The sequence below is a fragment of the Amblyomma mixtum genome, chromosome 4, assembly GCF_055824585.1.
Source record: "Amblyomma mixtum isolate Tamu chromosome 4, ASM5582458v1, whole genome shotgun sequence".
NCBI classification, from domain to species: Eukaryota; Metazoa; Arthropoda; class Arachnida; order Ixodida; family Ixodidae; genus Amblyomma; species Amblyomma mixtum.
Genome location: NC_143015.1, coordinates 151,490,052 through 151,515,179, shown reverse-complemented (window position 1 = coordinate 151,515,179; position 25,128 = coordinate 151,490,052). Strand labels below are relative to the sequence as shown.

Sequence of the window (25,128 nt, the reverse complement as noted above, 5' to 3'; positions counted from 1 at the left end):
TGAGAGCCCGAAAGCAGACATTCGGGAAAATGTGCAAAGGTTTTTTTTTTTTTTGGGGGGGGGGGGGCGACCGCCCCCTCCACCCCCCATAGGACCGCCACTGGCTGAGCCATGTATAAATGCAGACATCCTTTGCTGTCTTTTCAAAGTTCTTTTCTACAGCTGTCATCCACACGGTTCCAATTTTACTTTTTCTTATATTGCAGGGAGGACGAAAGTGGGTCACACCTGCACATCGCATTCGCCCTCGGATCGTAGATTCCCCTTTAAAACAATTTTTAGACAGTCGATAGACTATCTATGGACTTCGGTCTACAAAGTCCATAGGCTCCATAGAAAAATTTTAGAGAACAGTCTATAGGCAATACAAATGCTACAGACAGTCTACAGACAATCTATAGAGCAAACAAGGAAGGGGAATGAAGGGCTCGTTGTAAATATGACAGAAGCCAACAGCCACAGAAACCAAGGGGCACAGGGGATTAGTTTTTTTTTAATTAATTTATTTATTTTGTGCTGTTGTACGATTTTAGAATGTTACTGAATATGTTATCGCTTAAAGGTAATTGATTAGAAAAGCCGAAGAAAAAACAACCACATGCCGCCGGTGGGATCCGAACCCACGACCTCCGAATTACGCGTCCGGTGCTCTACCTCTGAGCTACGGCGACGGCTGTCAAACCTTCTGCTTTCGGGGGTATTTATGTTTTACAAGTAACCTAACCTTGAGAGTGTTCATCAGCGCCACCCACGTTCATAAGCGGCGGACGTAGAACGTCCTGATTTACCGCAGGTGTGACGTAGAACGTCATCGAACGGAGAGGGTGGAAACTGTGTGAGAACCCTCTTATGCTTCCTATGGCATCAAGGCTGCCAGAATCGAGGCCCTCGCTAAGCAATTAAGCAAACAAGGAAGGGGAATGAAGGGCTCGTTGTAAATATGACAGAAGCCAACAGCCACAGAAACCAAGGGGCACAGGGGATTTGTTTTTTTTTAATTAATTAATTTATTTTGTGCTGTTGTACGATTTTAGAATGTTACTGAATATGTTATCGCTTAAAGGTAATTGATTAGAAAAGCCGAAGAAAAAACAACCACATGCCGCCGGTGGGATCCGAACCCACGACCTCCGAATTACGCGTCCGGTGCTCTACCTCTGAGCTACGGCGACGGCTTTCAAACCTTCTGCTTTCGGGGGTATTTATGTTTTACAAGTAACCTAACCTTGAAAGTGTTCATCAGCGCCACCCACGTTCATAAGCGGCGGACGTAGAACGTCCTGATTTACCGCAGGTGTGACGTAGAACGTCATCGAACAGAGAGGGTGGAAGCTGTGTGAGAACCCTCTTATGCTTCCTATGGCATCAAGGCTGCCAGAATCGAGGCCCTCGCTAAGCAATTAAGCAAACAAGGAAGGGGAATGAAGGGCTCGTTGTAAATATGACAGAAGCCAACAGCCACAGAAACCAAGGGGCACAGGGGATTTTTTTTTTAATTAATTTATTTATTTTGTGTTGTTGTACGATTTTAGAATGTTACTGAATATGTTATCGCTTAAAGGTAATTGATTAGAAAAGCCGAAGAAAAAACAACCACAGTGGGTTCGGATCCCACCGGCGGCATGTGGTTTTTTCTTCGGCTTTTCTAATCAATTACCTTTAAGCGATAACATATTCAGTAACATTCTAAAATCGTACAACAGCACAAAATAAATAAATTAATTAAAAAAAAACAAATCCCCTGTGCCCCTTGGTTTCTGTGGCTGTTGGCTTCTGTCAGACAATCTATAGAGGTATGGCCATAAACTTTTAGCAGACTTTTGACTATAGTCTATAGACTATAGACAAAAACATCTATAGGAAGGCAACAGAGTCTATAAGAAGTCTACAGACTGTCTATAGATCACTTTTATAAGGAGAAGCACATTAAAATTCACAAACGCGTCGGGTCAGGCAACCTAGCAGGCAGCGAAGCAAATGAGAAATTTCAGTTCAAACTGCAGTGTGGAAAAGGGCAGTGAACGAGAAGCGATATGTGCAATAGGTGTCTTGCTCTGTGAGGGCCAGGCACCTTCACGTCGACTATACGTAGGCTACAACTCACGAAAACAGCAGTTGTTAACACTGGGCTACGGTCCGCGGCGTACTGTAGTACTCCTCTAGCCAATCACAACATTAAATGAAATCAGATTTTATGCGAAGCATACTAAAATAGCCCAACCCAGCTCCTCGAGCGCGGCGGTGTCTTTACCATTGACCTTTCGTGACCTCCATGTCATACCACGTGATGCGTGACGTCACAGCAGATGAAAAACGGGGGGGCCCAACTCACGCCGTCGCGCGAGGCGTCGTGACCAAGGATGACCACGAGGTGCGTGACGTCACAGCAGATGAGAAACGGGGCCCCAGCTCGCGCCGTCGCGCGAGGCGTCGCGACCAATGTGTTTCCTGCTTCTGCCGCTAGGTGCGCTGTAGTGAACACGTGATGCTGGAGCGGCGGTATACAAGGGGGTGCTCCTGCCTCTGCTAGGCGTACACGGGATAGAGATGCCTCTTGGAGACAGGGCTGCTCGTTGGAATGAGAAGCAAAAGTTGCGGCGTGCTACAGAGGCTGATGAAGAGCGTGAAGAACGTCTAGCCAAGCGGCGTCCTCGATATGCAACTCGGCGACAATATGCTTCGCATCTGACTAGGCTTAACCTAAGCTAAGCCTCAGCCATTTTTTTTAATACGCAACTTCATTAAACACTTCAGGTATTAAAATTTTAGACATTTTAATGTTTTTCTTGCAATTACCTTCTTGTTTTGATAACAAAGAAGTTTTTAACTGCGGACTATTTTTTGTCGTGGAGGAATTCTGTGCGGCCGTCCTGAATGTGAACGTTGCTTCATTGTAGACATAACTTCTATCCAACTATAATAAAAAGATAAACAAGCCATTTTGTTAAGTCTCATCTGGGAGTCTTAATTTAGAATAAATACGAAACCGTTAAGGGAAACATTGGACGTCTGGAAACTAACGCGAGAAAGTGTTGAAGCTTTGACTTCTCTCCGACGGTTCCAATAAACGGAATGAACGAAGGTCTCCACGTTCAAGTTTGTATGGGCTTTCAGTTATCAGCTTCAGCAACCCTTGTTATGTGCTACGCGTGCGTGTTTTTTTTTCGTCAAGAGCAATAATCACCGCAGTGATGAACAATTGGGACTATCACAAGAAATCATTAGCGCTTTTTTGATGTCTCTTCCTGAACAATGAAAGCATGGAAAAAAAAGATGTAGCAAATACATCAAAAGGATCAACTCAGCATTTCAGCATTTTATAGTTAAACAGAAATGTCTCCTTGTTTTTACTTTCAAACCTTCTTTTACGCGGTTGTTTTACGTCACTCAATTTATCGCATTTCATCCTCTCCCCCCAACACACACACGCACGCACTCACGCACGCACACACGCACACACACGCACAGTCGTTTTTGCGTAACACTTTCAAGCACCACTCGCCATTTCCGCGCACGCGCGCACGCACAAAGAAAAACTTTTCCGCCGAAAGTATGCGCAGGCCTAGAAGACTTGGTTGTGAAACGCGAAGCAGTACCTTTTAACTTAAGACTAGCATGTACAAAATTGTGTACAAAACGCCAAAACGGTTGCAAATTGTAACAGCGACACGAAAAAACTCGTTCAATAATGATTCCAGGAGTCCCAGGACCACATTTTTTTCCCCTAGAAAGTGCATGTCACACCATAAGCGCCAACAAAAATGCTATTACGGAAGACAAAAATCTGCATGACAGTATCTGCCAAGCTCCACTGTGGAGCATTAGTTACTGCATGTGTTCGATAACATAGAAGGCAGACCTGTGGTAATATGAGTGCTAAATTCGTTTTAAACGAAGAAATCACTGCTAGAAAAAAGAGCGAGTTCGCTATGCATACAGTGTGTGCTTAGAGTCGGAAAGGGTTTAATAACTGACGCGCCAGCAGTTCGCGTTAGAAAGTCTCGAGGAGGGAAGCGAGATTTCCCGTTTCTTCCCAACCGGACACAGACCACACCACCGCACATGCCTAGAACTAATGCGCGTCGGACATGAGAATTAACGCCACCGCACCTCACATTACTGCACGGCATACGTACGCTAGTACATTCGACCATTACGACTGACGATCACGTATGCGGTGGAAATCATTATGCGGACGTCACAATGGGCGCGCGATCATTGTTTCTCCGCGAATTCACGACTACGCAAGAGGAAATTAAATGAGGCATTACACTGTTAAGCCTGCGGCTAGGAAAACGCCATGTTTTACATCAAGGAAGCGAGCAGACTATAATGCTCAGCCACAGCTTAATTTCAAGAAGCGCACGAGCAGAAGCTGGAGCTGTTAGTAGACATTTGACGTCAGTGTGAGAAAGACTATCTTGCAGAAACATTTAAAGCACACGATTGCTATTTCTTCCTGTAGAGGAAGCCTAAAGATGGCAATTTTTTGTTGAAGTGTCGTCTGCTACGCAGCAAAAAACCCGCGACAAAATCGTCTGCTACAGCCGCTACCGGCACGCCTAAAAGGAAACCCGTGAGACATTGACCTTTGCTTGCCTCCGGATCTCTTCGTACTTGAATTCGGTGCACGATTTGGTTAAGTGCTGAATTAGATGAACAAAATGTTGTACGAATTCGATAGCAACTGGCTTATAAAATTATGTCACAGTGTACAGAGATGCCGGCAAATATTTATATTTTTCGTTTTCTTTTCAAAATGCTAAAACGAAACTGTACTGAGGCCGGCTTATGGCAGGCGGACGGCGTTTGGCGGACGCACTATTTTTCGATACAGAGTTCTAATAGAGTTGCAGCTCAACATTCGATTCGGCTTTCAACGCGGAGTTTCGGGCATGTTTCAAAGTATTTCGAAGCAGAACTGCAGTAAAAACACCCTACGCATAAAAGAAATAACTGGACTTCTATGGATTTGTAACTGGATAACAAATAACTGGATTTGTATGGCGGAAGCAAAGCTTCAATCAAAGAGCGCCCAGAACAAGTTTGATGATCTACACAGGTCTCTGATATGTGTTGTGCTAGTTAATTTGTCTAAATCTGCATTAGGTGAGGTCTACAAAGCGTAGTTAACCCTTTCGGCACCGTTCATTATTTCGATCCAAAAGAAGCATTTTCCAGCGACTCGTAGTATATTGACACCTCTATAAAATTAATTCCTTAGTTTTCCTACGCAGGAAGCCAAGGGTTAAATTTCTCACCGGCATGCGGATAATTTCGTACAAACTGCCGCAATGTTTGAAAATTATAAATTAGAAACGCCAGGATTTGTCAAACATCCGAGGTACCGTGGAATCTCCCTGTGTTCCAGTGATGCACATAATGCTAGAAACTCAACTGAAACAGACATCATTACTTGTGGCAAAAATCTGACAGCGTGAAAATGACGGAGGACGCGCTATTAGCAGTAGTAGTAGTGGTTTATTAAAATAATAATTAAAAGGAAGTAAAAGATTTTTGCTAGCCTCGGCATCTGCCATTGCTACGAGAAGCACTTGAGCTGGGGCAGCGGAAATAGATAGAAGGCAGCCTGGAGAAATGAAATGAAATGAAAGAGGTGATGTCACAAACTCGCTGTTTCGTGAAATATTTTTTGCCGCGTTCGCTAGATGGCACAAAAATCCGCCCTGTTCACAACATGGAGGATGTTGAGCCCAACTAAATAAAAGAAATTACTTCCAGGTGTACCACGTTCTAAAAAGGAAAAAAAAAACAGCTGCGCGTTCGCTTCGTACCACATTGTGTACATTGCCCCTGAAAGGGTTTAAGCTGAATATGATTTTCGGAAAGTTTCCAGAAGGGGTTCGGCGTGTCGTAATGAAATTTCAAAAGTCATGACAGGCACTCACGGTTCGCACGTGTCTTGTAGCCGTCACTGAGGTCTTCTTCCCTGATGCGTTTCACAGAGTTCAGTTCGATCTCGCCTGAGAACTTGCGCAATGCAGCTGTGAGGACCATGATCCTTGAGGACGTCCTTGAGGCCGACGTGCGACTGGTCTTGCCTGCTGCTCACGAAGGGCTACTGGCGGAAGGGCTCGCCGGAGTAGTCTGATAGACTGCGGCGCCTGATTATCGCTCGGAACAGAAGCCAATCTCAACTCCGTCCTCTTCAACGTACGTGGCGAAAGACCAGAAGCTCTGCTCAGTAGTCTTGACGAAATCGGTGGCGATAGCGTTATCGATACGACGGTCTGTCGTCAACTCAACTTTTTATCCGACTTCTATGTCTTCTCACTCAATCAGCTATCACGCAAAATGGGTACGGTGTGCTATGATAGCGCAGTGTGACAAAAAATGGGTTTTATACCCAAAGATGTCTCGCGTGGGTTAATGCGAGGTTGTAAAGCCGGAACTTCCTTGGATTGCACTTCTGGGCGCACAAAAGTTTTTTTATTCTTCTCTATTAAGCCTGTTTGACGCCGTGAACACAAAGTTCTTAGAGCACATGAAACAAGTCCAGACACGAGTTAGTCGATAGAAAATGCGGCTTTACGGTCAGGCATTGTCAACTTCGACGTCACTGTTCAATCAGAAACACAGAGTGTGTTCAAGGTGCGTCGTCAAGAAAGAAGGCGGCAGCCGCGATTTCCTTGGTAAATCTGATAACGACTTGGTGTTGATAAGACAGATAAGCTTGAGAACTGCCGCGGATAACTTCCTGGGAGGCCTGATCAAAACAGACCACAGAAGCGGCAGACGGGTACTCCCTTTCTGAAACTCTACGACAGACGACAACGAAATGGCAACCGAGATTGCCGAGATTGAATCCGCAGTCGCAGACAGTTCACATTGTTGCTTCTCACGTCACAGGAAAAGAGAGTTCGCGACAACTTTGTTCAGGAGTACGGAACTTCCAATCGTTAAGAGAAAGTTGTCAAATCACAGGCGGAGATAAGGGCTGGAAGCTCAGGAAAGACACCGGCGCAGATTGTAGCCAGGGGCGTCTTCTGCAGCGGAGTTGGTCGCAGACGGTAGAAAAGAGGAACACGAAGAGCAGCTGCTCCTAACGTGCCAGAGCAGACGCGCGCAGAAGAAGATTAGCCGAAGCACAATCCGCAGCCAAAAACGACTCACAGTCCTCAAGTCAAGTTATCTTCTCGGCGATACAGAAGACGACGATGGACCGAAACTTCAGGGTCCAGGAGTCGACGCACCGCACAAAATGATGCGGGAGTCCGGCAAAGTTGAGAGCCCTGAGCTCCGGCTGTCTCTCTCTTCCGGCGCGAATAGAAGGATAACGGGATGGCTGTGGAGGCCGCTCGAGAGCGGCACGAACGGTGGCTGTCTGCGCTGCACGCGAAGACGACGATGCCGCCAAACCGCTTCTGAAACTTGACAGAAAAGCTCTCGCCGGGTGTGCCGGGAAGCCGCACAGAGAGGACAACACGCGGCCGCTCTCCCTTTCCGCGCCGCGTGCTCTTTGGCCCGTTACACGAGTAGCGGGCTTCTCTCGCTCCTCTCATTTGGCAACCCTGGAGCTTTCCTCCCTCCCCGCGTGCGCGCGCGCGCGCAGTGTTGATACATTTGTTCTCCCATCGGCAACCGAGCGCGAGCAAGCGCGGGCTATCGCAGACATGCCTGGCTAGTTCGCGTCGGTGCGGCTCGACAAAGTCAGGCGTCTTTGAAACGGTTTCGTTTCAAGCCGGTGATCTGTCGTGGAGGAACTTAATTCAAATGTTGCGTATAAGAATTCTTAAACCTTGCGTCTAATCCTCCTTGAACCTTACCCAAGCAATTGACCCAGCATTGCAAATGGATGGTTTCACTCTGGTCTTATGTAGTACCGGCATTTGCCAATACGTTTTCAATGTTGGGCTGGTTACCTGTGCTGTTTGGGTTAGCGCCTACTCAAACAGACGACTAATCGGTCCAATATTGGAAATATGTTGGGAAAGGCCGGTGACATAAAGGACCAGAGTAAAAAATGAATTTCCAATATTGGGCCGATTATGTGGGCTGCCTGGGTAACGGTCCTTTGAGTTACGTTCGAAACTTTCTTCAAGCATTGTGTTGAAGCTTAACTCAAACATTGTGTTGAAGCTTAACTCAAACATTGTGTTGAAGCTTAACTCAAACATTGTGTTGAAGCTTAACTCAAACATTGTGTCGAACATGCCTGCAAACATTACGTCGAACCCTCCTCCAAACATTGCGTCGAACCCTCCTCCAAACATTGCGTCGAACCCTCCTCCAAACATTGCGTCGAACCCTCCTCCAAACATTGCGTCGAACCCTCCTCCAAACATTGCGTCGAACCCTCCTCCAAACATTGCGTCGAACCCTCCTCCAAACATTGCGTCGAACCCTCCTCCAAACATTGCGTCGAACCCTCCTCCAAACATTGCGTCGAACCCTCCTCCAAACATTGCGTCGAACCCTCCTCCAAACATCGTGTCGAACCCTCCTCCAAACATCGTGTCGAACCCTCCTCCAAACATCGTGTCCAACCCTCCTCCAAACATCGTGTCCAACCCTCCTCCAAACATCGTGTCCAACCCTCCTCCAAACATCGTGTCCAACCCTCCTCCAAACATCGTGTCCAACCCTCCTCCAAACATTGTGTCCAGCCCTCCTCCAAACATTGTGTCGAACCCTCCTCCAAACACTGTGTCCAAATTTCCTCCAACATTAGCCAATGTAGAAGCTTGGGCGAGTTGGTGATAGATCATTCTGAAAACAGCGCGAAAATGACATGGACGCAGAGAAGAGACGCACACACCAGCGCTATGTCGAACTTCAAACATTGTGAACTGCCTTCAAACATTGCACGGGCAATTCCTTCGAGCACAGCGTCGACACTTGCCTCGAATACTATGCCGGGATTTTTTTTTAACTTATCATGGACATCCTCAAAAGAAGAACGTGTCAAGGCTTTCCTCAAGCTATTTCTCTAAGCTCCTGCAAATACCTCTGAATATGCGTGCAATCCGTAATTTAACCTCGTGCCATACGTTTCTTCCAAATTCGTGTCGAAGTCTCTTGTCAACGTGATGTTGAAACACCTTCGAACTCCACGTTCAGACCTTTCTTCCAGCTTCGAACTTCGGCTTACCTCAAAACTTTGTCTCGAAGCAGGCTCCTAATTTGTTCAAAAGAATGTTTTCCATACTAATTTCTCCCACTATCTTTACGTACCCATTGTATTAAGTTGGCACGTCAGCTAACGCCCACCTCTTGCTCAAAACCATGCCTTGACACCGACAAAGACGGGAATAGTGAAGGACAAACAACAACAACAACAAAAAAGAAACAACAAAACTTGCGCTGACTGGTTGTCCTCGTCTTTATCAATGTGTTTTCTTCCAAGACGGTTGACCAAACAGCCTAAGCCAAGGTTTTAAAACGGGCAGGAAATTATGCTGGTTAGCGATAGGTGCTATAGGCACCAGTGTACGCAAGCTGTAATGCATTTTTTTTTTCAGTCACGGTATTTTTTAGAGCCACCTTTTTGAAAAGTACGAGTATTACTAGTAGAAGATGACTGCCAAAAACGCTCCGCTAAACTCTCTGCTCCTGCTGCAAATAGAGCAGATAACACATAAAACAAAAGAAATACATTACTTCACACCTGCGCTCACGGTCACTGTGTGAACGGCCAAACCTCGCATTCTGATTTTTCCCTCTCGTGCAGCAAATGATGAACTGACTCGAATCCTGACAATGCGAATCTTACAGCAAGGTTAAAGTCCCTGCGCTACCTGCGGGGCAGGGGTCATTTGCTATTCAGATGACGGAAGACCATACCTCGAAGAAAGTAGTTCTTCCCGCTTTATTTCTCGCAACAAATGCACCTTTTTCCTGAATTCCCGTAGGATGATGCTCATTTCCTGCAAGCACCTGTCGCGTCTAATCATCTTCCAGCTTCCAGTAGTTGCCTAGCAACTGCGAAAATATACCGACGCCTGCAAAAATTGCCGATTAGTTCTGACTGGGAGCTTCAGAGCGCGTTATTACTTCCTTGCTCACTCAAACACATGCGCGGTTACACCTCTGCGAAAAGGCAAGCGGTTCCCGGTAGAATTCCAAGAGGGGAAAAAAGTTGGCGCCTGTCTGCTAACGATGTTGTTAGATCCCTCAACCAAACGCACTCCTCGTCTCAGGGGACCGAAGCGCACGAGGCCTGACAACATAATACATAGAAAGGCCATGGACGCGACAAACAATGCTGTTTACAACGCAGAACGCAAGTAATATCAACAGCGAGTGCTAGACTGCAATTCATTAACAGCAGAGTGGACGAGACCGGAAGGTTAGGGTAGAGGCAGCGGTAAAGCAAAAAGAGAGGGGGGGGGTTATTTTTATAACTTCGTAGGTGTGAACTTCGAGTATGCCAACACACGATGACTCTGCCTTTTACTTCACGCTTGGGTTGTTGCAGACAGCGGGCCTCCGACGGAGAATGAAAAGAACGATTACATCGTTCTGGTTCACCGCTCAAAGCGTCCGGGTTAGGACGCAAGGTAAAAAGCGAAAGCCCTCTTTCCGCGTAGCGCTGACAAACGTCGCCCGCTTTTAACGTCGCCGTAACTCGAAGCGACCTTGCTCCCAAGCGCGGCTCGACGCGGCTGCGTAGCCTGATCGCCCCCGACAAGTGTCGTGCATACTGGCTAAACGAAAGCTGTGCTGAAGGACGCCTGACATAGCAAAAAGAAAAAAAATAGTAAGGAAGGCGTGACACTGCTGGAGAGAATTTTCCTATGCCATCGCTTGATAAGGCTAAAAGAACATTTAAAGCGCGGCAGTGGCTGATGGCATCAGGAAAAACGCTAGACGTGATAGGCTTCGCGCATCTTACGGGAACGTAAACTAAAAGGGCGTTACGTGTGGAAACGGCCTTGTCAAGTAATGTGTTATGTATTTGCTCCATTTTTCCGGCTATTTGCGGTCGAGTAGGCCTTGATATATTAAGAAAAAAAAACAATGTAACATATAGACTTAATGCGAACCAAATGACAACCTGCTATGTTGCTTGAGTAATCATAAACATGGAACGTGCGAAAGCTTTGAACTTTACTGAAAGGAGAGACAAGCGCGGAAAGTATGCAAGTTTTATCTTACAGAAGTAGCTTGCATTGCAGTATCTTTTTTCTGTCGTTCAGGTCTTCTGTACGTTATCGCAACCATATTTCGATGCATTACTCGAGAAGTCAGAGCCATCTTTCGTTATCAGCGTAAACACTGCCCTCCTGTCAGTTGCTCCTGAACCGTCGTGGCGACGACCGCATCTTTTATGTTTCAAATGAAAATAATTCTTTGTTTTTTATTTTTGAATTGTTTCCTTCTAAATACCATGATAAGTGCACCATTAGCTCGCATTTCCTGCCGTTTTAATAAGAGACGCCTAATTCCGCCTTCTTTTTGCTGTTTGGTTTTTTCTCAGTATGCATGTCTATTACATGGATTTAGGTATCTATGTTCATAGAATTAATTATTTTTCCGTTAAAGCGCTTATGCTGCGCTGTTCATCGTCTAGTATAGTTGTGAACTTTCTCATTTTCAAAGGCATATAAACGATTTACTTTGACTCAGTTTCATGTCGGTCAGGACCACATGAAACTAATCAAGAGCGTAGCTTAGGTTGGAGCGCAAGAGGGACATGGCACAGACGTAAAGGTGCATACAGGACAGGCGCTGTGCTGTTCGTACCTCTTAGTCTATCGTCCATTTACAGTTTCAACCTGTGGTTATGAAATGCCGATGTGCGCGGGCTTCAACCCTCGTAAATAAAGGGTGCTCTTCGGTTAGCATATAACACCATGTCACCTTCTAGAGGCTAATGATGATGGTTGTGGTGCGTTCTTGAATTCAGTTTTGCTCAGTTCATACCGATGGTCTTGTCTATTGTCCGAAGACAACCTCTGCAGCATCGCCAATTGTGTACAGTGCAATCTCAGTGGATCTACACTGTTGTGCAGGATCCGCATAGATGTGCAGGGCAGGATCCATATCACTGTTCATTACTGTGCAGGATATCAACCACGTCGGTGTGCAACGCTGTGCAGGGCCTTGAAAGCTACCCACCGCTATGCAGGACCCACATCGCTACCCATCGCTTTGAAGGATCCTGATCCTTCACATTGCTCTTCAGGACCTACATCGCTGTACAGGACAGGATCTGCATCCATGTAGATCCCCAAATTCCACGCGAGCGGAGGAAGTCGCAATAGCTCTCGCTGTCGCCGATCCAAAATCGAGAACGGTTATCCCAGACTACCGCCGGGCCTGTGAACACTATCTTGCAGGGGAAATATCACCTCTTGCCTCTCAAATTCTAAGACGGGCTCCCGCCGATCCAACTCGCACAAAGGTAATCTGGGCTCCTGGCCACCAGGGTCTACAAGGCAATGAGGCCGCTGATGCGGCCGCCCGAGCGCTCACACACCGGGCTTCTCAGCCTGGCTCAGAAGCTCATAAAACGCTTCTGCGGTTCCGCGAAATCTTAATGCATTACTACGATAGCCACCGCCTCTACCCGGCACCTGCCAAGGGGCTGACTAAGGCGGAGGAGCGAACTCTGCGGCGCCTGCAGACAGGAACTCTTCTCGGGCGCGAGACGGGGCCTCGTCGTGCGGTGTACCGGGCTAAAGATACTGACCATGCAGCGGCGTCTTGTGATCCCCAAACCCTTTCTGAGTATTGAAAAAGTTTTTCACCACCACCACCACATCCATGTGCACTTCTGAGCAGGTGCCTTATCTTGCAGAATGCTGTGCAGGACTGACAACGATGTGCCTGGTAGGAACCACACCCCTGCGTAGTGCTGTACAGGATAGAACCAACTTTGCTGCGCGTCGCTGTGAAAGGCCCCAGTTGTGCACATCTCTGTACACGACCAACGTAACTGCGCAGGACAGGACCCCCGTCGCTATGCATCACTCTGGCTTGGTCAACATGACCGAATACTTTTCGGCTAACGCACTGGGACGAGACGGAACAAAACAAGAATTCGTGAGCAGTGCCACGGCTCTCTGTCGCAGCAGAGTCACGGTCTGGTGAGTGCTCGTTGCCTACCGGAGACACGGCAGAACGGGCCTTAACAGAGCGTAGAAAAACGGCGGGCCCGAACACAGAAGCCGCAGCGACGTGGCTTATTCATAACCGTGATGGATAGATAGACACAGAACGGCAGACGTGTGTAGGCCACAGGCCAAGTTGCGAAATCGGAAGCCCCATTTGAGCACCCGGCGATTTCAGTTTCGTCCTATTCCGCGCTGTTACAGCGATGAGATGCACACGCTTGACGGATTGAGCGCATCTGATGAAGTCTCATAACAAAGGCAGATGACAAAGGCAGAGGCAGGTGTATTGGGGTGAGAGCGGAGGTACAGGTCGCAGAAGTATAAACGGAAACATGAAATTAATATGCAGTCACCTATGCTTTTTATTTGTTAGTGATGAAGATACTTTGTTTTTTTTTACTAACTTTTCTCCAGTCGCATAATTTCTTTAATGGTTTTTCAAGCTGTTTGCATGAGTAAATAAATATTTTATATTATAGAGTGCACCTTAACTGTTGCCTTCTGTATTGCGTGTACGTATGGATTTCGTGTGGAATGGTTATACCCATTCTCGGTTATTTTCAGAGTGTAGTATTCAACAAAGGAGTGTTGTTTCTTCCAAACTTAAAGTGTCTTCGCCAACAACAGCCTAATCACATCCAACCCCCCGGACCTAAACTATATTCTGGGAATGCATGAAATTCAGTCCACAGACGCTGCATGGTAGAGACACAGAGTAGTGTGGAGTCTGCGGAGTCTGGAGTCTGTGGTTTCTTTGACGCTTATATAGCACGCACTAATACCGTGTGGCAAATGAGCATAGTGAGCGCTGGTACGAAACGTCACAGAGCGCTGGTAAAAAAAAACAACGTGCTGATCGCTAGCGGGCGTTTTCACACTATTTTGGCTTCTTTTCATGAACCAATGGCTTCTTTTTATGAACCACGGTCGTGTTCAATCGTGCTATCTACTTCAAAGATGAACTATTCGATATGCGCATGTCGTTAATTTTTCTCGTGGCTTTCGTTTAGCCAGCAGTTGAACGACGCATAATGAGCGCTACATCGTCAATCGATTTTGCTGCTTATTTTGTCGGTATATTGGTTTATTGGTTTATTGGGGTTTAACGTCCCAAAGCGACTAAGGCTATGAGAGACGCCGTAGTGGAGGGCTCCGGAAATTTCGACCACCTGGGGTTCTTTAACGTGCACTGACATCGCACAGTACACGGGCCTCTAGAATTTCTCCTCCAAAGAAATTCCAGCCGCCGCGGCCGGGATCGAACCCACGTCTTTCGGGTCAGCAGCCGAGCACCATAACCGCTGAGCCACCGCGGCGGCATTTTTGTCGGTATAGTATACGGAGCAGAACAGCGAGCTATGGTTCCACCAAATCAACACCTCATTTGTGTTAACCTAACTAATAAATAAAGCCATCGAATTCGTCACGAAATGACTATTTAAAACGACTAAATTTACGTATAAAGTTGAGATATGACTAATTTATCCTTCCTCCTCCCATGCGGTGCAATTTGGAGCCGTCAGGCAATCCGCGGCAACCTGAAAGCTCCATTTCTAAACCACTGGGACAGTATTAAATGGAAGCTCTGGCATAACGTAACAGCCAGGAAGAAAAATAAGACGGCAGACGCAACCGGATACGATCGTGGCCTGTCCGCTTCTAGACCGGAACAATGCTGAGCAACTGCGAGAGCTTTGAGAACGAGTTATTCGTTTTTGCCTAGGACAGAGCCCGACACGGTCGTTCCTAAATATACAACCCCATAGAAATGAATGGTACAATGAGTTTATAAATAAACGCACGGAGCATCCTTTAAGACGACTATTACGAGCAGGAGGAAATTACGGGAACGAAGAAGCGGTCGTCGATTTGTACGAACCAAAACGAGGTCGTAGTCGAGGCAGTTGTAATAGTATACACGACGCCTTCGTGCTAAATATACGAAGCGGAAATGGGCCTCGATTCTTAATGCGACAAAATGGCAGGCACTTCCGCATCGTCTCGCCAAACTAACGTATTCACGCGTGCATTACGTGTTCGCCCCTTGTGACTGTCGATTGAAGCAACTGTGTAAACATGGGTATCACACAATGGCGCCGCGCGTCACGAATAACCGAACGTAACTTGACTAAGCTATTCAGGCAGTCGTAAGCCTTCGTTCTGTCAACGGTAGGCTCCATTCAAAGCTTTGCGCAATGTCAAACCCGACGCTAGGTTCTCCCTTAGGACTAACGCTTCGTGAGCCTTCCGTGTTTATCTTGCCAGCATTCTGCTAAGCGAAAGAGCTACCGTGATTGCATCACGGTGGCTCGTATCTTATCATGGCAGCAAGGCCAGGACTGGAACTCGGTCCGGATGAATAGCTTCGCATTTCACTTGGGCGAAAGGGAAGCAGTTACATAACAGATATATGATGCTAGATCGTGATGCTAGCATGTTATGTGCCAAATGACGCCAGCGTGCGCACAGCCTGACCGAAATTTGCGCTCACATCGGCGCCCGCTTTCAAAACGGCTATGACGAGTATGGTTTGGTTTGGTTTATGGGGTTTAACGTCCCAAAGCGACTAAGGCTATGAGAGACGCCGCAGTGGAGGGCTCCGGAAATTTCGACCACTATACCTTGATAACCTAGACAATGGCCAGCAGTGTCGCTTCGTGTTTTGGTGTCACAGGTTTCAATGTACCATAGGGGGCAAAAGTAGCAGAGCCCCCTCTATGTTCCGGCCCATGCCACTCTGCTTAGGGAAACACCTAAAAACAATTCTCGTAGCCGCCGCAGTGGCTCAGTGGTTATGGCACTCAGCTGTTGACCCGAAAGACGCGGGTTCGATCCCGACATACGCAGGGATAGGGTTCAATAAACTCACCCTACACCGGGTTCGATAAACTCCCCATACTGTATACCACACACTGTACCAAACAGCGTACCACACCTTGTACCGAACTGCGTACCTAACACCGTACCAAGCACCATACCAAATATTACACTATACACCTTACCATACACCATACCGCTAATATCTTGCTCCGATAACCATGCATGTAAGACCACCGGCTTCCGCTAGACTCTGCGGTAGTCTCCGCTAATCATAACTAGATCGCAAATATAAACTACTCCCGACCTTTTTCAGATGCTATGTACGCAACAGGAACGAAGAAACAAAAAAAAAGCCGGAATACAGGTATATACAGGCTACAGCCACCACGTCACAGTTCTGCCTCCGCTCTATTTTGGTCGTTACCGTAAACAAAAATAATATGCTAAATCTGCCTGCTCCGCTTTCTTGCGGCGTATGCAAATTACCCGATACGACCTACTTCACTCTGTCGTGAGCGCATGAGCACTTAGCTCTTGACTATATCCGCAAACAGGTTCTCAATCTTTGCTCAGAACGCATCCGGCCTGCTGTCTAGTTGCCATATAGGGCACCAAATACAGTTAACAGTAACTCTTTAAATGTTTCTGGAAAAGTCAATGAACACAAGTCACAACAGTGGCCCGGATTCTTCAGATGTTGGCGGAAATGTCGTTCGGCTCTAATGGCAACAGATAGAAGAGGGTCTCTAATTTGTGAAATTAAAAAAAAAGTTTTAAGGTACAAAGTTCTGAGCAGCTTCACTACTTTACTTCCATACTTAAGCAAAAATTTCAAAGACAGGATAAGACGCGTCGGTATTACACTGCAACGGGACATGAAGACGTACCGACTACGCTCACATACACATGCTAATGCAGTGTCTAGATTCACCGAGAAGAAAAAAAAGGGGGGGGAGGGCAGAATTGGCATCGGCAGAGTGAAAGCCCGGGGATCCAGAAATACCAGCCGAATTTCAGACATGGCCCTCGTCGGATCGGTAAGCATTCTTAATGTGAAAACCAAAGATTTATGCATACCGGCCAATCACGGCTGTCCTGAAGCAGCAGGCAATCTCTGTGTGCCCACTTCTGTACATCTCTCAAATTGAATAAAACGTATACCCAATTCCCCAAAAATGCCTTTAATGATCCGTAGTGCAAGAGCGCATAAGGATATGAGGTTCTGTTCAGGTGTGCTTGTTCTGCAACTATAGATACTTCAGTACGGCCGTGTCTCCACTGCTGAGCTTTCACATTTTCCATTGAATTCATTTGGTATTTCGCGCCCGCCCTGTGTCTCGTTAATTCATGTTCTCCTCTATCTGACCACCGCCTTGTTCAAATGCTCGCAGCCACTCGGCAGTGAGGCTCCGGCCCCACTGAGGCCCCGGATCCGGAAACCGAGGGCCCGGATCCAGAAACCGAGGCCCCGGATCCAGAAACCGAGGCCCCGGATCCAGAAACCGAGGCCCCGGATCCAGAAACCGAGGCCCCGGATCCAGAAACCGAGGCCCCGGATCCAGAAACCGAGGCCCCGGATCCGGAAACCGAGGCCCCGGATTCGGAAACCGAGGCCCCGGATCCGGGAAACCGAGGCCCTGGAAACTGAGGCCCCGGCACTGAGGTGCGGAACTGTGGTGCGGGACTGAGGTCCGGAATGATTGTTCCGCAGCCACTGGGGACTGAGGCCCGGGCAGCTTTAAGTAGCTTTTAGACGAAGCTGTGGCGCTTTAGGTGAACATTTAACAACTTTCTCAGCAGTTTGTCATTTTGCGCAGCTTTTGTGAAAGATGCCCATGTACCCCTACAACGAACGACAGGACCAATGACGGCTCAACGCCAGCAAGGCCAGCCGAATCCGCCAAGCGCCGAGCACAGAGCTACTTCGGCGTTGCGACGTCAAAGGCCCGACGCACCGACAAAGCCGAATACCGCATACAACGTGGACAGCCGGCCTTACGCACTTTGTTTTCTTCCTGTCGTATCTGCCGCCACTGGCGCTCAGATTCGTGCGTTGCTCGTGATGCTGCTGTCGAGCGAATCTTGCACTTCCCGTTCAACGGGGCGCCGGCAACGAATGGTTCTCTCGTACGGTTGCTTTCGTAACCACCGCCTCCTATAAGGCTCGCATGTGCTCGCAAACAAGAAGCTCTCCGGTCACTTTGAATGGACGACGGACCGGACCAAGCCGCTCGCGACTGGCGCCGCGACCGCGTGCGTTAGCGGGGAGAGCGTAGCGAAGGTTGTGGCCCGAGCTGTTCCGCTGCTGTTGTTGACCGTGAAGTACGTCGAGCGCTTGATCAGACCTCTCGCGCTGTCTTGGCCGTCAACTATAGCTTCCGTTACGCGACGCAGGCCTCGGCTCGCGGCTGTAAATAGTGCCGCGAATGTTTGTAGTGTTTGTTCATTCTTCAAAGCTGCCGGCACGCCGCTTTATCGCTTTGTTTTTGATGCAAGACGCGCCTAGACTTATCTCGATTCATCACATCCAGGCGGAGCAGATTCTACGTTGTTCCAGAAAATTTCCAAGCTTTATCTCGTAAGTTCGCTATCAGCTTTAAAAGCAGCATGGCCGAGAGCGGCGGGGATTCTGTCCGACGACCGCCGAGCATGCTTGTTGCTACGCCGCCGCCGAGTGATTCAGTTCTTTGCGGGCGCAAGTCAGCCCAAATTAAATAGTTTCGTTTGGAAGCCATTCTCTCTGTTTTCCTGTTCGCCGGTCTGCAGTCACCACTACGTGACAATAGGTTCCTCGCAGAGTCACTTGCTCGGAAACACGTCACATCGTTTTCTTCTCTTGACGTCACAGTGCAATTCGACGTGACACGAACACAAAAAAAATCTTAGTTTTGGTTGTGCTATTCGGTTAGTGAGAGTGAAATTTTAAACAGAGCGAAAAATACCAGATTGACGAAAAAACAGACAGCCTTGTTGTGTGATTCCTGACAATTCTGTTTTCCTTCGCCGTGCTCGTATTTATCGGGGTGCTTTAAATTTCTCAAAAGATATTCTCGGGGCTTGGAGACGATGCAGTGGACTTAAAACTCGAAGGGGCTGAAAGTTTGTTCGAATCACACGGAGGTTCAATTAAGGGGGCATTTCAGCGTAACCCACGAAAAACGCTGCCCTCTTAACAAAAAAAAATCGAAAATGAAATTTCAATACTGTTTGTTTAAACGCCGATGATTATGCATTTAATGCGCTTAGTAATGCAATCTTAAGTTATCTTGGACATATAAACATGCCTCATATCGTTTTAACCCGCATAACAAGTACAGATGCTAATTTTCTCTGGATGTTTGCAGCAGTCAAAGTGCAAAGCGTAAATTTCGACTGATTTGTAAGAAGGGGGCTTTGGAGTGAGAGTTGAAAGCGGTCAGCGCGCTGGCGTGGACCACTATTTATGTCCGGCTTTCCTCCCTAAATCGTGCTAAAAAGCAGTTTGGACTGACGAGCACTTTTTGCCTGGAGTTGGACTGATCTAAACTCGTTGGAATGACATCAATTCTGTCCTGAACGAACCAGGTCCCAGTTCAGTAGGCTACTTTGAGTGAATTCGAGTTAGTTTACTGATGCGTCATTTCATGAAGCACTGGCACTCATTAGGAACCACATTATTCTCATTTCCTTATCTGTAAGCGGCAATGAACTGTCTCCTAAGATCGCCCCCCCCCCTCCCCCCATACACAAACTTCAGTGTTGAGGCGATTTCCTAAGCAGCCATTAACTACACCGCATTTCACAGAACAGAGAACACACAATAGAGCGCTGCCAGAACTACAGCGCAACGTATTGAATTGCTGTTCCTAAGCAGATAGCTAGACTGCGGACGCATGACATCGTATGACTACGTTAGCGAGACGTTATCGGGAAGCACCAAATAGCCAGATCCTCCAAGAAAATCGCATGTGCGCTTTTAACCCTTTCAGGCGCCATTTTTTGTTTTGACTGAAAACAATTGTTTTTTTCACCTAAGTAGTATATTCAGGCCTCAAGAAAGGGAATTTGTTAGTTTTGGAATGTGAAATACCAGCAGGTAAGTTTTTACAACGATGTGGGGAATTCCGTACAAAGTGTCAGATTTGTTAGAAATAGTAACATCGAAATGTTGTGTCAGGTAAAAACCCTAGGGACCGTGGAATCACTTTGTGTTTCGAAGATTCACATTACGCTCTAAATCGAGCAAAAACAATCGATGTTTTCACTCGCGGCAAAATCTGTCTGCACAAAAACGGCGGAAAAATTGCTACCTAGCTCACTTATTTACTGCATTCGCTACATGGTACAAAAAGGCAACTTATTTGCAACAAGAATGCTGCTCGATTTGACTGAAATAATGAAATCACTGTTAAGTGCTCCAGTTTCTCAGAAAAAGCTGTAAGTTTGCCGCTTACGCAATTGTGTACAAAGCGCCTGAAAGGGTTAGCAGCGTTCCCGACGTCGTCGCCTCTGTTCGCTCAAACGCCTCCTCGCGTTACCCTGCGGGCCGTGCGGAACAAGTATTCTCCCAACTGTTTGTCTTCTAATGACGCAAACTACTGAGTGCCCTGCGAGACTCAAGTACATGCGACCGCATTCCGCTCCAGTTAAATCTCCCCCGCCTTCCGCATTCTCACTTAACCTTTGTGGTTCTCTGCAGAGCGTGCTCTGAAAATTCAAGGTATCTGATATTCGCGAGACGAAAGCAATGCATCTCAAGTACTTCAACCAAGGGTCAGACGCCAGTCGAGCGTCGCCAGAGATTGAGTACAACAGACACGCTTTACAATACGCATGACGCACATGGCCACAATTGAAGCGTGTCTCTTCGAGCGCCAGTGAACGTGATAAGCGAATTCGGACGACTTCGGCTGCACATGAGCTGTAGAGAACAGACACGTGTCCAGAGGGCGATACGAATTCTCGCGCGACATTGATTCGAGTGCCGATACGAGTGTCGGCCGATTACGGCGACTCTCTAGACGCGTGGGACGGGTGGAGGAAGAAATGACTTCTTTGTCTGAACGTTGAGGGTTCTATCTCTGTGGTTTTTCCCGCTCTCAACCAGCGTATTCGGCGCGCCTGGCGGCGTGTTCTGATTAACCCTTGACAATGAGCAAGACTTATGCAAGAGCAGGTTGCAGGAGACACCTACTAGATGGCCGCTAGCCCATGGCTGGCGGCAACCTCAGTGGCTCGCTCGATTGCCCGTACTTGAATCTTGGGGTCCGTGCTGGTCAGCTGGGATCCCAAGATTCAAGTACGGGCAATCGAGCGGGCCAACGAGTTGCATGTCTCTCATGCCTCAGAATGGCTCTAGAAATTGAAGGACATCGCGTTCAAACCAATTCGAGCACTTATTTTGTAGAAAAAAAAAAAATAGGTACACATTTGTACGAGTGGCTTCTTAAAAAGACCCAAAATGTGGCACGTGTCCACACCTCAGTCCTTTCTACGCTCCAGAAAACTTGAATCAAAATTCAAAATTGTTTCAAGAAGTATTGAGTTCTTTTCTATCGGTCACCCAGTTTCCTCATAAGCTAAATTTTTTTATCCGAGGATACTGTTGTGCGTGAAACCCGCGCTAGTAGAAACTCACAGCACCAAGACGGCCTATTAGCGCAAGATAAAAACAATAAAAACATGCTCAGTGATTTGTTTGTTTGTTTATTTGATCATTCGGTATTGTTTGTTTTTTGCTTGTTTGTTAATTTGGTAGTACTCAGCACGCAAAATTATGGTGTGTACATACCCCATTGTCCTTTCGCCAGCACTTCAAGCAATGTGGGACATGCGTTCCGCTGCCTAATAAAGGGTTAAGTGGTCAGAAGAAGCTAAGCGCCAACAGCTATGAAAAGCATGAACAGTTCCCGACCAGAACATTGCAGTTATGACGTCAGACTGTGCAGTTTGTGCGGTTTTCGAAATTATATATTCCACAGCTTAAATACATCTGCATCTCTAAATCACGTTTTGTTCTCGGCAGTTGCTGCTATAAATTCCTTATTAAATAAGAATCTACGGCTCGCACGTCATATTTTCGCGGTAACAATTGCTTGCGCACTGCATAAGACATGGATAACAACAGTGCTTACCCGAATAACGTTCAAGAGCACACTGATTGCATGTACCCGTAGGTGGGAGGACAGGTTATTGTCACACAGCTTGGAAGAATAGGAATGAAGATGACGGAAACAACAAGAGCAGATCAAATGTGCTCACCACTCACACTAGTCACCATTGTGACCACCAGTCAGTGTGATCACCTGTCACACACCGCGATGGAATGCATGGGCTTCTATGGGAGTCTCTGAGAGAACATCAGCTGCCGTGAAAAGGCACTGTAATCAATAACGACACGCGAGCTCAATCGATGGGAGTGCATTTTCCCATTAGTAGTACCCAGACTTTTGCGAGTGCGTTTACATTTTTTTATCCGTTCGTCCTCTGAGGCTCTTAGGGATTATGACATAAACGTCAGCTGTTGGACTAGTTGAGTGTTTTCGATTGAAAGAGCGCTAAGACGACAACACATGAGTTGCCGTAGGCTTTCAACTACTGTGTGCCTGTGTGTTGCCTTTCAGATGTTGGGGTCTTAGCGCCCTTCCAAAAGATATTACTTGAGGAGCATGCGGACAAACCATGGTTAACCTCATTGGGGGAGAGTAATCTGTCGCGCTTTACTACCACGCTGGACGGAAGGATGTTCCAGTCGCGGATTGCCCTCTTTGAAGAAACGACTAACAAAATGCCTCGGTGTTAACTTGTTCAAGGTAGGCGGAGGTCAGGGTGGTTAGTACGGGAGATGCGATAAGCGTGTGCTGTTTGCAAGTTACATCCCATCACGTGATATTGAGCAAAGTTTCCCTTTCCTGCCGATTTGTGTATTAGTTGTACTTAAGACTAGGATAAAATCGGCTTCTGTTTATTACAGTATTTCTGAACAGAAAATACCAGAGTGCATCTGTGGCAAGCGACGTGTTTTATTTATTTATTGCATACTGTCAGCCTGGATGTCGGGCTTTAAGTAGGAGTGGGTGATGCAGAGTAAGAGAGTATGCAGCAGTACAATGTACGTTGAGTAGAGCAAAGGAAGGAGTGAAATAACATGTACAACACATACATAGCAAACACTTATGTAAAACACCATGGCTCTAAGATTGCTCTACAAGATATTTTGCACAAACTGTCGAGGAATGCGCGCAGGTGCTGTTGATAAGAGGCAAGCGCACTAAAGTAATGAGCAGTTTGGTTTAAATTCTGGTAAGAAGGACTTTCTTTTCATCTTCATTGGCTTGCATTCTAATGGCCTTATTTACATGTAAAGTGACTGGCCGCTGTACTTTTTTTTGCAGTAAAAATGCAGGTACGGTAGCTAATATCTTTGCTTTTTCTGGGCATGATCTCCTTAAATGACGTCATCGATTTCGTCTAGACTTCTCCGTAATGCACATATTAACGCCAACCTTACAAGAAAGTCACGTTATTGCGGGACGGAAACAATCCCACGGCATTTCCTACACTAACGTTTTCTCTTCTTGCTAATGGGACGCAGGTTTTCGTGCCCTAAGGGAATCCCAGTATTGCACACCTTATTTCGTCACAGACCATGATATTATGCGTGCTACCTTGTTTCGTTGAGTTATGCTTCGTCATGAAGATTGAATATCACACCGCAGGACCTGCTTAGTGGCTATGTAACGTAAGCCGCTGAGCCCAAGGTCGCAGGGTCGAATCCCGACCGTCGGGGTTGCAGTTCGATGGAGAAGAAATACAAAGAACCTATATGCTATGCAAGACAGCTTGCGTTAAAAAAAAAATCTCAGGTTGTAGAACCTGATCCGCAACCCTCCACCATGGCGTCTCTCGTAGGTAATGTGCAGCTTCCAGACATTAAACCTCAAGTACCTAACCCAGATGAGACATTACCTATGAGTTGTTGAAAACAGAAATATCTGTGATTATCCTCACATGTGAGAGCGTAATTATTTACACGCCTGCGGCGAGATGCGAATAAAAAGCAATGCAATAACGGTCTCCTAACGTACAATCTGGAAGCTGTTGCTGAAGGCGTGATGAAGCGCGAAATTGCTGTGACTAAGTAATGCATTTAAAAAATTAATGGAACAAAAGCAACTGGGTTCAGCCTACAAACGCTTTACTTTCGAGAATCTATTATTGCGTACCAACGCCTAGCGCTCGTCGTCAGTAGCCACGTGTCGACCGTTAACACGTGCCAGCGATGCCGCTCTAGATCGGTCGTTACTCTGAGCTCTCGCTTGTATCGCCAGTTATATCGGCGCTCGCGGAATTCCGTGCCTTACACTGACAGTGAACGCGCTCCCCACCTCGACGGATGATGAATAGTTGCTATGTGCTGACGCAGTTGTATGCCCGACACACAATGGACCGCGAACTTCGCGAGAACAACAGGCTGTGTATAGAGGAAGAACAAAAAAACAAGTTGTGCGAAATCGGGAAGGGGGGGGGGGGGAAGCTGCAGTGAACCGAAAGTATGCTTACTACTGCTCCGTCGGTCGCGGTTTAGCCGCATCCTTACTATCTCCCAGTGCTCGCCGCCGAAAGCCGCTATGGACTGTATTACTCCTGGTTCGACTCCCCAAGCAAAGAAGCCTTCCTTCTCTTTCTTAAGGAAGTAAACGAGCGGAATAAGAGCGTGGAGGGCAGAAGAGACCGCAGACGGTGGCAGAAGAGACCGCGGAAGGTAGCAGAAGAGACCGCGGAAGGTAGCAAAAGGCCCAGGCAGGGAGATGATACTAGGTAGTTTGGTACGTGAAGTTCGACGTACCGAAGTTTCTCAGTGGTTTTGATAGACGTCGTAGTGGAGAGCTCCGGATTAATTCGGAACATCTGGAGTTCTTGCGCTGACTCAGCACAGAACACAGGCGTCTTTTTAATCTCGTCTCCAACGAAATGTGAGCGCCGTAGCCGGCGTTTTAACACAATCGACCCTGAGCTCAGCAGAAGAGCACCGGAGCCGCTAAGCAACCGCAACGGTTAAACCGGGAGCTGGGAGCAGGAAATCAATTGAAAATGTACGGTGCCCGATGCTGATGTATACATGATCGAAGGGCTCTGAAGACCCTAAGCGTGACTGGGTTCAGAACTCCTGCTGTTTTTCCACGTGTCCTTCGTGGCTCAAGACCACAACTCTTCGATTATACCGGAAACGAAAGTTTCCTTGTGCATG

At 47.2% G+C, this 25,128-nt stretch overlaps 1 protein-coding gene across 4 annotated transcripts in view; it reads right to left on the bottom strand.

The window, feature by feature from the left end:
• The window catches only part of LOC149348798 (sodium-independent sulfate anion transporter-like), a 146,570-nt gene that overhangs the window by 99,321 nt on the left and 22,121 nt on the right, over positions 1-25,128 (bottom strand). Inside the window, exon 1 of one of the 4 annotated variants that reach the window (XM_089588336.1) lies at positions 5,910-7,428. The exons of 2 other annotated variants lie outside the window; for them this stretch is intronic. In XM_089588336.1, the coding sequence (XP_089444462.1) occupies positions 5,910-6,018 (109 nt within the window). In that variant the 5' untranslated portion in view covers positions 6,019-7,428. Of the gene's footprint in view, positions 1-5,909; positions 7,429-25,128 lie in introns of those variants that run through there. One more of the 4 variants, XM_089588337.1, reaches the window with a different exon arrangement.